The sequence below is a fragment of the Esox lucius genome, chromosome 11 (assembly GCF_011004845.1).
Source record: "Esox lucius isolate fEsoLuc1 chromosome 11, fEsoLuc1.pri, whole genome shotgun sequence".
NCBI classification, from domain to species: Eukaryota; Metazoa; Chordata; class Actinopteri; order Esociformes; family Esocidae; genus Esox; species Esox lucius.
The window spans coordinates 43,227,513-43,242,126 of NC_047579.1; the positions used below are offsets into that span (position 1 = coordinate 43,227,513).

At 45.4% G+C, this 14,614-nt stretch overlaps 1 protein-coding gene across 4 annotated transcripts in view; it reads right to left on the bottom strand.

Moving 5' to 3' along the window:
• The window catches only part of cntnap1 (contactin associated protein 1), a 28,029-nt gene extending 14,282 nt beyond the window's left edge, over positions 1–13,747 (bottom strand). For 3 of the 4 annotated variants that reach the window (XR_004576445.1, XR_004576444.1, XM_034295315.1), the window contains exons 1-8: positions 12,693–13,747; positions 5,394–5,495; positions 4,647–4,840; positions 4,029–4,182; positions 3,506–3,709; positions 1,487–1,671; positions 916–1,065; positions 441–702 (exon numbers count right to left, since the gene is read on the bottom strand). Coding sequence is in view for 2 of the 4 variants with exons in the window: in XM_034295315.1 (XP_034151206.1) it covers positions 441–702; positions 916–1,065; positions 1,487–1,671; positions 3,506–3,709; positions 4,029–4,182; positions 4,647–4,840; positions 5,394–5,495; positions 12,693–12,753 (1,312 nt within the window). In the remaining 2 variants the exon portion in view is untranslated. Of the gene's footprint in view, positions 1–440; positions 703–915; positions 1,066–1,486; positions 1,672–3,505; positions 3,710–4,028; positions 4,183–4,646; positions 4,841–5,393; positions 5,496–12,692 lie in introns of those variants that run through there. The other variant, XM_034295316.1, reaches the window with a different exon arrangement.
• Positions 13,748–14,614: the final 867 nt, after the last annotated feature.

Consider the following 14,614-nt stretch of genomic DNA (forward strand, 5'->3'; position numbering starts at 1 on the left):
TTATGAGGGATCTTCTGGCCTCTCGTATGTTCTGTAAATTATTCAGTTTGGTATTGATCAATGGTATTGATTTCCAACAACATGTCACAGACAAGATGTAACATTGTTTACATAAATCTGGGACATTTCATTTAGTATGATAAGTTATATTTAGTACAGCCACTAGGGGTAGTGGTGAGCCCTTTTATTTATCTATAGACTCACGGTTTGCTAGCATGTTGCTGACAAGGATGGTTGGCAGGTGGAAAAGCCGTAGACCCTCGTCAATGATTGTAAGTTTGAATCTATGGAGCAATTAACAAAAAAGTAATCCCTAAAACCCCAACTTGAATTGGTAATTGTCCTACAAAACGGAGTGTCTCACGATTTACATGTACAACGCAACATCTCCTGAGATCAGGTTGGAATTTGTGAAAATGGCAGTTAAGTGTGTGAATCACCTGCTGCAAACTGCAGTTTCTTCTTGCCGGGCTGAAAGAGTGTGACATTGACTTGTCCCTCACTCAGGCCTAGCTCTAGGGCTCCCAGGTCGTCGGCGAAGCGTGTGAACATCAGCAGGCCTGTGTAGTCCCAGGAACGGAACTTGAACTTGACAAACATCCGAGGCTTCCTGAAGAACCCCGGAACTTGAAGGTAGTTGTCCGGCCCAGCAAAGGTCATGGGTTTCCACAGAATGTCGCGGCACGCATAGTGCATCTTTTTCTGAGACAAAACCACACAAGGCGCTCAAATGAGAGAATCGTTGCATGGCTAACTTGGACAAATTTTGTAAGGACATCAGTTTCAGGAACTGGGTAACTAAATCGGACAACATCCTACAAAGAAAGATGAGCAACATGTCTGTTGGAAACAGTGGGTGTGTATGTAAACGGGTATTTGACACAGAAGTGTGTGAGGTCAGATGGGAAGCTCCACCTGCAGAGGGATGCGTATCTCAGGCTCTTGGTCCTGAGTCATTTTGATGATGTTGATTCCATTGATGAAGACGTTCTCCAGACAGCCACGGAAGTTAGGGATCTCTGGGAGGTGGGGTAAATTGGGCTCGATCACTCCCCCTACATACAGCTAGAGGAAGAATGGATTTGAGAAGTCTGTGGTAAACTGACACCTCTTGTGTGTGTCTCCATTATACTCAACGTTACAGCTTTATTTTTAGGTTTAGATCATGTCATTTTGTCGCGCTAATAAACGAAGTACACCAAGAAAGTCTAGTAAGAGTCCGGTAAATAGTGACCTAGTTCCCAGACATTTACACCCAAATTCGCAGGTCTTGTGGAAAATTCCTGGGGCAACAGGCCAAATCTACCGACAAATCAGCGCCCACAACAATTTCTTTTTAACCCTAACACATTTGTTTTTTTGTGTACCCAAGAGCCAATTGCTTTGTCGTAAAGTTGCCGTTCCAACGACTGTCCCAACACTGACTACAAATCCTCCTGCCTTACATTGTTCACCAACAGACACAACATACAGTCCAATGACCAACCTGAGTGTCCAGGTCTATGTAGGTAAATTCTCCATTGCAGACTGCCGTCTCTGTGTGGGCGTCCACGGTGAGATTGACCTGTCTACCGTGACGCTTGATGGTGACATAATGCCAGTGCTGGTCATCCAGTATGTTGCCCACGCTCATCCTGGTACGGCCATCCACCTGGTTCACGGTACTGCTTCCTACGGAAAGAGGAGGGTGATGAATGACACACGGATTTGATAGGACGATAATGGGATCAAATCTGAAAAAATAACTTGACAGCTATTTCTTTTGATTTTGTCATTATCAATATTATTCGGCTCACAGTCCAACCGATCACATGCCCCTTATCTGTCTTTCCTCTATGCCCACTGGGTCGTGTACTGATTAACTGCATAAGACAACATACATTTATAAATAACATTTCATTTTATTGAGTACATTTGTATTATTATTTTCAAGAGACAATTAATTGAATGTAATTAGTCAATGTACATTTGTTGATTTAAGTGTTATGTTCAAATCAATCAATCACATTTATTTATAAAGCCATTTTTACAACAGCAGTTGTCACAAAGTGCTTTTACAGAAACACCCGGCCTTAAACCCCGAGGAGCAAACAACAGTAGTGTTGAATTTCAGTGGCTAGGAAAAACTCCCTAAGAAGGCCGAAATTTAGGAAGAAACCTAGAGAGGACCCAGGCTCAGACGGGTGACCAGTCCTCTTCTGGCTGTACCAGGTGAGGTATTAAGAGTCCAATTGGAATAATTAATAAATATATCTGGGCTAAATCCAGAGTCTATTTAAATTTAGACTAGGTCAGAAGTATGACCAGATGGACAAGGACAGGGACAGCAATGGCCCCCCAAACCAGGTATTCCGCAGGTGTGGACCAGGACCTCATGTCCTCCTAAAGTTTAAAACGGGAGGAGACTGGGAAAATTCCTCATTCCTCATATCAACAACGATTTATAGTGGAGAAGGAGAACTTAGTGGGGAAGGAGAACTGACCCAATCCCCCAGCACAATAGTATAGCAGCGTAAGACCTTGGGAATGAGACAGCAGGGGTCCGGCGACACTGTGGCCCTACCCGGGACAGGGCCCAACAGGCAGGAAATCAATCCACCCACATTGCCAGGCATCAACCAAAGGGACACCCACCAACCGCAACCACCTTGAATGAGGGCTGAGTATTGCCAGCAGAGTACAGTCTTATTGCACAAGTGCGCAACAGAGAGACAACAACAAGCCAGTGACTCTTCCACTGAAAGGTATTGGAGAGAGGGCATCCCAGTGGGGATGAGAGCCCACCTGGCAAGACAGTAAGGGTGGACAGTATCAACCCTTCTGGTCACCTTCACGCCCCTGGGCCAGGCTACACTTTATCATAAACCGTGCTGTAGAGATGAGTTTTTAGAAGACACTAGAGTTTGCATTTCTAACCTTAATTGGCAGATCATTCCACAGTAGTGGAGCTCTATGAGAAAAGGCCCTGCCTCCAGCTGTTTCTTTAGAAATTCTAGGTACAATTAAAAGGCCAGCATCTTGCGATCGTAGGTTATGTGTAGGTATGTATGGATGGATCATTTCAGCAAGGTATGTAGGAGCAAGTCCATGTATTGATTTATAGGTTAACAGTAAAACCTTAAAATCAGCCCTAACCCTAACAGGCAGGCAGTGTAAAGAGGCTAGTATAGGAGTAATGTGTTCCAATTTGCAGCCATGTGCAGCACTAATTGAAGTTTATTTATTGATTTGTCAGGGTAACCGGAAAGAAGAGCATTGCAGTAATCTAGTCTAGGAGTAATGTGTGAGAACAACAGAAAGACTGAAAGTGAAAGAGAGAGAGAGGGAGAGAGAGAGAGTAATGTTGTCTCGTTCGATTTGGAGTTTGGTGGGGCTATGATAAATGTTGCGCCCTGATGAAAAAGTCTTAATACACCTGCCTCTGTGGGATAATATGTGGACTGATAAGGAGCACTCTGACTAGTCTGGGTTCAGCACTACCCCCATACAGTACAGCTGGCCCTACCCAGCCCGATGGTGAGGACAAGACGTCCCTTCTTCAGCTCCAGAGTAAAGATGTCCCCCTGGACGCCCTCACTGTGTAGCAGCAGTCCATCCTGCTCCAGGGTCTTAAAGTTCAGGGCAAAATGGTCTTGCAGGGTCCGGAACCTTTTCCCGGGGAACATATAGGACACAGAGTCGTCCCCATTCATCTGCATCACGTAGGAGTCTGGACCATAAAGGAGGGGAAGAGGTTATTGTCATGGTTGACTCAATTTACAGTTGAGGTTGGTAATTGACTGTCAACTGGGTTAGTAACATGTTTACTCTGGTATTGATCTGGCATGTTGGAGCGATTAATTTGATTAATTGGTTTAGCCTTTGGTGAACGTAAGGGATTAGTAGCGTAAAGTGGCACTGTGAGAATGTAGAGATTGTCTTACATTGTTTCCGCTTGACATAAATTCAATAAACACTAGTTATCTCGTGCTTTCAAACAAAAGCCCTACTGAATGCCAGCTAGAAACTTTGGGAAAGGATGTGTTTACCATAAGGACACCCAAACAGCTCCAGCCTGACTCCAATCTTGCCTCCATTCTCTGTGTTCCAGCTCAGGGGCAGGAGGCGGATGTGTTTGGCAGTGAACGCGTAGTGGAACACATTTCTCTTCACCTGGTAGTAGTTCCAGTTCCCAGGCATCGTCTGAGAACAACAGAAAGACAGAGAGTGAAAGAGAGAAACGTACATTGAGAGAGGGAGAGGGAGGGAGGGAGGGAGGGGGCGAGTAGCACAGTAGCTGTGTAATTCAGTCACTGCCATTGCTGCAGTAATTCAGTGGTTCATTGAATTACTGCAGATAAACAAATGAAACCCGATTAGTGTTGTACGACTCTCTCACTGAGAGACTTCACTCTCAGTGTTTGGTGAGAATGTATGTAAATAACCAGAAATCTACTCAGTTGACTTGAGTACATCACCTGACAACCAAGGACTACATTCAAATGAGTTTCGACCTGACAGACAGATGTCTGACATGACCCCATCATTAAAACGTAACAATTCCATCACCTTCAGACCAGTCATCCCTTGACAACAGTCTACCGGAGAATAAATAACTCATCCTTTTAATAAAACCCACAGCCTCTGCCAACGCCCCCCATCCCTACCGAGTTGCCTCCTTTCATGATGTAGGGCGTCCATGCGTCGGGCCTGTCTCCATAGAGCAGGGTGTACTTGGTGACCCAGTCGTAGGAGTTGAACGTTCCCTGGGTGGCGATGGCTTGGATACGGTACTTCCTCTTCAGGTCAATCTGCAGCCAGGGCTGTCTGTCTCTGGGAGATGGTGACCAGCCGCTGCTTCCTGAAGCAAGGGACACAATGTCGTTATCAACCAGAACGCTCACGTCATTATCAACCAGAACGCTCACGTCATTATCAGTCAGAACATAAACATTGTTATTAACCAGAACACGCACATCATTATCAACCAGAACACACACATCATTAACAACCAGAACACATGTCATTATCAACCAGAACACACACACATCCTTATCAACCAGAACACACGACATTATCAATCAGAACATAAACATTGTTATTAACCAGAACACACACATCATTATCAACCAGAACACACACATCATTATCAACTAGAACACACACATCATTAACAACCAGAACAAACGTCATTATCAACCAGAACACACACACATCCTTATCAACCAGAACACACGACATTATCAATCAGAACGCACACGTCATTATCAACCAGAACACACATCATTATCAAACAGAACACACATGTCATTTTCAACCAGAACAAACACGTCGTTATTAACCAGAACACACACGTCATTATCAACCAGAACACACTCATTATCAACCAGAATGCACATTTCTCTTAAACGTACCATAGAGTTTGGCAAAGTTGGCAGAATATAAAAAGTTATATCTGGATGACGCCAGGAAGGATGAGGCGTAGAGCTGAGACACCAGGGGATCCACACATTCATCTAGAACAGTGAGGGAGACAACAGGGGCATAAACAGAGAGTACAGTCATTCTCAGAATATGCATCACATAATTTGCCAAATCCGCTCATCTATGACAACGGAAGAGGGACAAAGGAATTTCTGCTCCACACAAACCCAACATGGCTAGTGAATCCATTCCTCTCACGGATGAGGGACAGGGCTGCAATGTAATTCAGTAGAGGCTGCTGAGCCAGCTAGGAGCTTTAGACATGATGAGTTTGATTACATTTAGCTGCATGGATGTGAAAGTGTAGACTAATGAAGCCTTCAAGTTGCCGTAATGACTCAGACAGGACACCTTCCAAGAGCACAGTGCCAACCCAGTCATCTGTGATGCTACAATTTAAATGAACAGGTGGAGCTGTAGTGATCAGTCCTGAGATCTCCCAGATAAAGACAGAGATCTAGCTAATGTCTTCATTTTAGCAGTAATAGCCACTGGATTGAATCAAGCATGAGAGAACTATTTTTATTTTCCACTGTGCCTGTGAGATAAATTATACTCATCAAAAAAGTAAAAGCCCCCCTCCCCTTCCTATTGAGCTAAATAAGTAAATGTCGGCCTCCCAAGAGATGTAGCAATATAAGGCACTGCATTGCAATCTGGTTCCAACTCTGCGATACGGTTCACTCCCTGGCCATTGGCGCTACGCAGGCAGTGGGGAGGAATGAATAGTGAGGGTTACCCTGTCTCGTTCTAGCAACTCCCTGTGGTGCTTTGAGCATCTGCAAGCTAATTGAGATCAACAGCCATAAAAGTGTTGATCTTGCAGTGTGAGGAGAAGTAGCAAGGCGGGACATGTCTTGGAGGATGAATGTCACGAACTTCAAATCTCACAGTCATTTCTGAGTTGCTGCGATGAAACAAGGCTGTAGTCATGAATCAGAACATTTATTTTAAAAAGTATGACATTGAAACTTCATTCTGCAGAGCTTTGCAACACATTTAGAAATTGAAAGTGTCTGTGTGTTTGTGTATGTGTGTGTGTCTGTCTGTTTGTGTGAGATCGGATCAATTTTGCATGAAAAATAGTTAATTCATTTTGTAAGTGACTAAGGCCCTGCATGTCTATCTGTCAGGGTGATAAATGGTGTTATTCTGAGGGGACAGAGTGCAGAAAAATAAATCAGAGGCGTTCCCTCACCGTTTCATCAACTGTCCGTCTCTTTCTCCATCCCCCGACATCGATAAATACCCTCCGCAATTAGGAACCACTATTACTCTGCCTAATCTTGTCAGGGACACAGATAACCCCAACATGAGCTCACCACAGCCACTAGAAAACATTGCCTTATCTTCTGCAAGGCCTTAAAATGTCTGTTACTCCTCTGCCTTGCTCAGAGTCACGTACATACAGTATCTCACAAAAGTGAGTACACCCCTCACATTTTTGTAAATATTTGATTATATCTTTTGATAACACTGAATAATTGACACTGAAACAAAGTATAGTAGTGAGTGTACAGCTGGTGTAAATTTGCTGTCCCCTCAAAATAACACAACACACAGCCATTAATGTCTAAACCGCTGGCAACAAAAAGTGAAAATGTCCAAATTGGGCACAAAGTGTAATTTGTGTGGCCACCATTATTTTCCAGCACTGCCTTAACCTTCATGGGCATGGAGTTCACCAGAGCTTCACAGGTTGCCACTGGAGTCCTCTTCCACTCCTCAATGACGACATCATGGAGCTTGTGCTCCTTCACCTTCCGTTTGAGGATGCCCCACAGATGCTCAATAGGGTTTAGGTCTTGAGACATGTTTGGCCAGTCCATCATCTTTACCCTCAGCTTCTTTAGCAAGGCAGTGGTCGTCTTGGAGGTGTGTTTGGGGTCATTATCATGTTGGAATACTGCCCTGCGGCCCAGTCTCCAAAGGGACACACACACACACACACACACTTGTCTTTGCACTCCTCACCTGGTTGCCACCACAAATGCTTGACACCTCTGAACCAAATAAGTGTATCTTGGTCTCATCAGAGCACAGGACATGGTTCCAGTAATCCATGTCCAAACTGTTTGCTGTCTTTCTTGTGCATTCTTCTGGGACAACAGCCATGCAGACCAATTTGATGCAGTGTGGGGCGTATGGTCTGAGCACTGTAAGGCTGACCCCCCCACCCCTTCAACCTCTGCAGCAATGCTGGCAGCACTCATATCTCTATTTCCCAAAGAAAACACCTGGATAAGATGCTGAGCACATGCACTCAACTTCTTTGGTCGACAATGGCGAGGCCTGTTCTGAGTGGAACCTGTCCTCTTAAACCGCTGTACGGTCTTGGCCACCGTGCTGCAGCTCAGTTTCAGGGTCTTGGCAATCTTCTTATAGCCTAGGCCATCTTTATGTAGAGCAACAATTCTTTTTCAGATCCACAGAGAGTTCTTTGCCATGAGGTGCCATGTTGAACTTCCAGTGACCAGTATGAGGGAGTGTGAGAGCGATGACACCAGATTTAACACACCTGCTCCCCATTCACACCTGAGATCTTGTAACACTAACGAGTCACATGACACCGGGGAGGGAAAATGGCTAATTGGGCCCAATTTGGACATTTTCACTTAGGGGTGTACTCACTTTTGTTGCCAGCGGTTTGGACATTAATGGCTGTGTGTTGTGTTATTTTAAGGGGACAGCAAATGTACACTGTTATACAAGCTGTACACTCACTACTTTACATTGTAGCAAAGTGTCATTTCTTCAGTGTTGTCACATGAGAAGATATAATCAAATATTTACAAAAATGTGAGGGGTGTACTCACTTGTGCGAGATACTGTACATGAGAAGGAAATGGGTGGTGAGGGACATGTGGACCGAATGTCAGGGTAGAAAACATCTGGGAAGGCTAAAACAAACACCCCTACCCACCAACACCCTCATGTCATCCCTGGGACTTGATTGGTGCTTCCCTGTTGTACTCTATTAATAACGTATGCAGGTCCAGCCAATGAGGGAGACAGGAAGGGACAAAGGGAGATAGGGAGTGATGGAGAGAAACAGGAAGGGAGAGAGACAGAAAGCAAAGGAGGGAGATAAATCATGAGGGAGTGGACGATCAGAGAAAGGGAGACGATCTGAGAATTAGTATTCCGCCTGCAGTGAGGGAGGGAGGGAGGGAGGGAGGGAGCAGAAGGACGGGAGGAGAGACGGAGAGTGCAACCTTTAAAAGCAGCTCTTGAAGAGGAAGAGAGGAAAAGCAGATTGGAGCATTGAAGTGTCATAACAAAAGAGCGAAATGAAGAAAAATATAACCTTACTGGAAGAATAAAACCGTAACTCTATATCCTCCATTAAGTCCCCACAGCATGTGAGGCGACGTCAATGAACTGGTCAAGGGGAAAAGGCCATTAGTAAACTGTACCACCCCTCTGAGACTAAAATCCCCACGTCCCACTGACACAACAGCCCAATCTGTCGCAGGAGCGTGACTGCTGTCATCCAAGGACGAGTCTATTCAGGTGGAAATAAATCTGCTGAGGCAGACACATGTGATCTGACCTCGGGTGTAACAGTATACTGTCTCAGTCTGGTTATCTGGGTCTGTGTGGGGGGGGGGGGGTGGGGGGTAGGGGGGGCTATGCCCCCTGCGACTCTCCTGCACAAGTTACAAGTCGAAAAGCAATTCAATGTATTGATTATCTCTGTGTTACTGATGTACTCTAGCACAGTGTTTCTCAATCCGTGTGTTGTAATTTTGCTGTGTTTTAGCACTACCCACGTACAAAACATTGAAGGTTCACGAGGAGTTGGGATTTGTGGTACTTGAGCACCCTTTCAGTCCCTGTCAGCAGGACTGAGGAACACTTCTCAAATGTCTTTAGTCAAGTCAAGGATTATTCAGCTAACTCTAAAACAAAGGCTTTAACTGTATACTAATAGAAGATTTAAGTGTACTTCCAGTTAAAGGATCATTAAGCCACATGGAAATCTGGATTTCCCTGGGGTGCACTGTAGTGCTGGAGAACTAAATGTATTTAAAGAAAAAAGCTATTAGAGATCTCAGAGAACCAGACAGACCTTTGCAGTTTAACCCAGGCTATGGCAATCAAAGCCAGGCACCTCCTTAACGCATGCCCCCGCCAACACCACCACTCAAAATCAAAATCACTCGACACTCTCCTTTCTGACCCGACAATGCCTCTCCCTGCCTCACAACACGACTCCCATCTCTCTGTGCCGGCCGCTTTCTCTCTCTCTAATGTCCTCTCTATCTTCTCAGCGCAGATGATGAAGGGGTCTCTTACCTAACACAAGTCTTCCTCCCTTTCTATCAAAAATATATCTCTAGTAGGCCCTGCTGTGTCGCAGTTCCTAAATGATATACCCAGAGCTTATCCAGAATGTTCCGTTCCCCCAATGTTCTGCTCTTGATCTCCTGCTATCTTGCCCTCCCTCTCTTGCTCTTTTCTCTCTCCCTGACACCGTCTCATTGTCTCCTTCCTCTGTCTCTGTCTCTCTCTATCTCTCTGTCTCTCTGCACCACCAGGAGTAGTTTATTCTGTCCATCATTAAGGGAATGGCTTGGCTGAAAGTGGTGTTAAGGGCTGCCGCTGGCCTCTCATAGATGCTGACGAGTCTGTCTGATATTACTGTGAAGGGGGGGGGGGGGCAGTGGTTGAATTTGGTAGACAGGTTGGAGTACAGATGTTGAATCATTTATTGGCCAAGTCAGGGCTCACAGTGGGGAGTGTTTACCATTGAATGGACAGAGGGAAACTAAATGGACAAAAAATGAAGACATGAAAGCCCCAACCATCTTAGATGCCACACATCAGATAAAGCACCATCATCCCACAGCCGGGTGAATCTAAGAATAGAGCAGAACAAAGTTTCCACACTGGTGCCCCACCCATCCCTACTTATCATCCTGTATCAATTCCCATCTCTCTCTCTCTCTCTCTCTCTCTCTCGCTCTCTCACACACACCACACACACACACACATCCAAACCAGTGTCTCTGAGCAGGCAAGCTGCATGGGAACACACATCAGTGAACACAGCCACACGAACAACAGGCAGCACAGACCCACACACACACACACACACACACACACAGCAGTGACACTTTAGGGCTAGTATCCTAGTAACAGTGTGTTAGCCCCACCCTACATCATCTTGTCCTAGGAAGTGTCTCTCCTGAATCTGATTCTGGCTCAGCTCCACTGTCCCCATCCCCTCTAACGCCTCTCAGCTCCACTGTCCCCATCCCCTCTACAGCCTATCAGCTCCACTGTCCCCATCCCCTCCACAGGCCCTCAGCTCCACTGTCCCCATCCCCTCTACAGCCTCTCAGCTCCACTGTCCCCATCCCCTCTACAGCCTCTCAGCTCCACTGTCCCCATCCCCTCTACAGCCTCTCAGCTCCACTGTCCCCATCCCCTCTACAGCCTCTCAGCTCCACTGTCCCCATCCCCTCTACAGACTCTCAGCTCCACTGTCCCCTTCCCCTCCACAGGCCCTCAGCTCCACTGTCCCCATCCCCTCTACAGCCTCTCAGCTCCACTGTCCCCATCCCCTCTAACGCCTCTCAGCTCCACTGTCCCCATCCCCTCTACAGCCTCTCAGCTCCACTGTCCCCATCCCCTCCACAGGCCTGGCAGATTTACAACAGGCTACACATCCGGGCAGATTTCCTGCCTGAGTGGTGGGCACTGCCTCATCTGCCTGCCACCTCCCAGATACACAGGCCTGCAGGCAAACCCACACAGAAACACTGTTACAACCTGAACTATCCCAGAACACACATTGATATTAGGACTCCATGTAGTTCCTCAAAAAGGAATACCTCTGACAAAAAAATGATGTCCATGACGCCCCCCCCCCCCCCTTAAAAAAAAAAAACATGTGACTCTATGTGTGTATTTACACCCAAATGTCCCAGACATGTAATTCCCACCATCAGTCTATCAGTCTGATAGACCAATGGTGCAGGATAGCCTGACCGGGTGATCCTCTTACTGTAGGCTAACATCATCACAGAACCAAGAGGGCATTGGATCACAAAGTAATCACTAGTAATCACTAACGCAGCCCACAGCGAGAGAAAAACAACCAGCCCTGTTTGCAGAACTGTACGCTGAAATTATGTAAAAACACATTGTCAGACGTTTAAACCCTAAACCTTTACATGCAGAGTTTACATAACCTGGTTTCAGTTGGCCCCCCACCCCCACCCACACACCCTACCCCTCCCTCCCCTCAGAAGCAGCCCTGCATCTATTGAAAAACTGCTTGGTGAATGGTGATGAATCATCCTGCAGCCTTTAATTCATTCACTGGCAATACATCGCAGATCTGCAGAGGTCACCATTTTTTAAGATACAAAAGAAAAGGCTGAGTTGACAAACAAGTTTTTTTTTGTTTTTTTTTTAAATCTCAAATCCATCGTGCTATGTCATGACCTTGATTGCTACATTATAATAACCCTTCTATAAGAGCGAATCCAAAACTACTGCCGCTCTTTAAAACTATTAGGATATTTTTTGCACCGTCATGCGTGTTCCTAGTGTAAGGGACGTTGGGCTCGTGGACAGGTGATGAGCACATACACTCTGCAAAAGTACTGCAGTGGGGTGGTCCCGCACGCGGCAGGCAGGTTTGACCACAGCGGGTTCTTTATACTCCTGCTTTCTCACACAATATACATGCCATTTTCCATGAGCGCTAACGTTTTCATACAGCTCGGATATAACCTCTAGAACAGATTTGTTATTATTTGACATCAACCTCAGAGTGATAGGGCGCGAAACACACCAGGCGATGCAGAAACTTGCACGCTGGCGCGAGAAAGCACTGCAATGCAGAAAGCCCCACGCGAGATAACCGCCGCGCGCCTGCGGGAACCATCCTATGCTATTTGACTTTTCTTTAGAATCCGACAAAACAGTAAATAAAATAGTGTGTATGACATACGTTAAAACATTGTAACTATCGTTAACCCTGACGATTTGAAGGTTATCCTTCCTTTTAAATTAGATATTGTGCCCTTCAAAGATCAGATGCACCTGCCCTCCAGTGTTTTAGACACTTTTTTGAGCAACATTTTTTTCAATGAACCCCTTTTTACTTCAATATCAGCATTATGTTATTGGTATTAGCCCCTTTAATTCAAATGACAGCAATTGGCTAACAAACGTCAAGACATAAATTATAATGATTGTTTCACAAGACTTACGTGATGAGCACTCTTGAAAACCCCATAATAAAAGGCTTATGCTCAATATTTTGCAAATCATCCTTTACAGTGGACACGCGTCTCCGCTCATGCTATGTTAATTGATCGTAGATCGTGTTCTCCTTTCCACCGGGTATGGAAGCATCCTTTCACACCCCTTTTTCCCAACTTTAACTAGCGCAGTTCCAACTCCTCTTTCCGGGATCTCGGGTAGCGACTGCCGTGGCGGGGACGCGCATCAGTTAGGCTACTGGTGCTGATGCTGCGCTTTGCCGAGAACGCGCAACTGTATTTTTCTGTAAATTGTTTTTAATTACGGTCACATTAAGGGGTCTCATTTCCAAGGGATCTTGGGAATGTGAATGATTGGAAAAGTATGATTGGACACTGACTTCAGTGGGTCCTCCGGAATTACGTAGCTTTTGTCCAGAGGAACGGTGGGAGGGGTAGAATAAAAAAATAAAAAAACTTTCTTGTCCAGCAGGCCACTTCTGTATTCCGTAGGTCATAACATTTTTAAACTATGTTTGACATCGTCGATAGTTCGTCAAATATACCTAGTCAATAGCTTAGCGACCCATTATTTCCCATGCGATTCGTTCCACCGTTGTGGAATAAGGTTATTTCGTCCCCCACCGTTCCACTCGCGTACAGCCTTGTTTCAGTATCTCCCATATTTATTCCATCAGTGGGCTGGCATGCGGTAACTCTCACGGTCTGGCACTCATCACGGGCGCTCTGTGCCTATCAGAGAGCTTCCTCAGTTTGGTCAACAGCCTCTTCCTCCCATGTAAACACCAGTCAGACGACAACAATATTGTCTGATGCTGCTCCCAAACACTATAGATGGTGATGCTATGCCTTACAAGGTATCACATAGGCTACATCACAACGAAACCATAATTTTGGAGAACTGACCTTGACCTACAGTAAAATCCTGATTGTGTGTCCAGCCAAGTTAGAAATGAATGTGCTTGCCCATAGAATGTGGCATGCAGGGTCCCAGGTTACTCATTACCAGTGGTGTCCAGGCTGACACTGTCACAGGCAGAGTGGACAGGCTTGGAGGCAGGACGGGCGGGAGGATTTATCGTTATGTACTAATAAGGCTCAGGGATTAAGAAGTGGGTTTATGGGACAGCGGAACTGCAGGGATGGGCTGAGACTGGACGTCCAGCGTGGGATTTGTTTTCAATCAAATAAAGATTGGCGTTTTATAAGCTGCCCCCAGCAATCAGATAACTCTAAGAGAATAGAACATAAGCAGCCTATACAATGTGAGCCAATAGAAGGAGACAGAGGAGGAGGAATGAAGTTGTTTTTCATCAAATATTGTACCAGTATAATAACAATAGTTTTGGTTTGAAAACACATGCCACATGAATTAGATTGTGACAACACTGAAGAAATGACACTTTGCTACAATGTAAAGTAGTGAGTGTACAGCTTGTAAAACAGTGTACATTTGCTGTCCCCTTAAAATAACACAACACACAGACATTAATGTCTAAACCGCTGGCAACAAAAGTGAACACCCCCCTAAGTGAAAATGTCCAAATTGGGCCCAATTAGCAATTTTCCCTCCCTGGTGTCATGTGACTCATTAGTGTTACAAGGTCTCAGGTGTGAATGGGGAGGAGGTGTGTTAAATATGGTGTCATCGCTCTCACACTCCCTCATACTGGTCACTGGAAGTTCAATATGGCAAAGAACTCTCTGAGATGATCTGAAAAAAATCAAGTGTTGCTCTCAATAAGAAGATTGCCAAGACCCTGAAACTGAGCTGTAGCACGGTGGCCAAGACTATACAGTGGTTTAACAGGATAGACATTGTTAATGTTGTAAGTGACCATTGTAGCTGGAAACTGCTGATTTTGAAGGGAATATCTATACTCGCGTAAAGAGGCCCATTATCAGTAGAC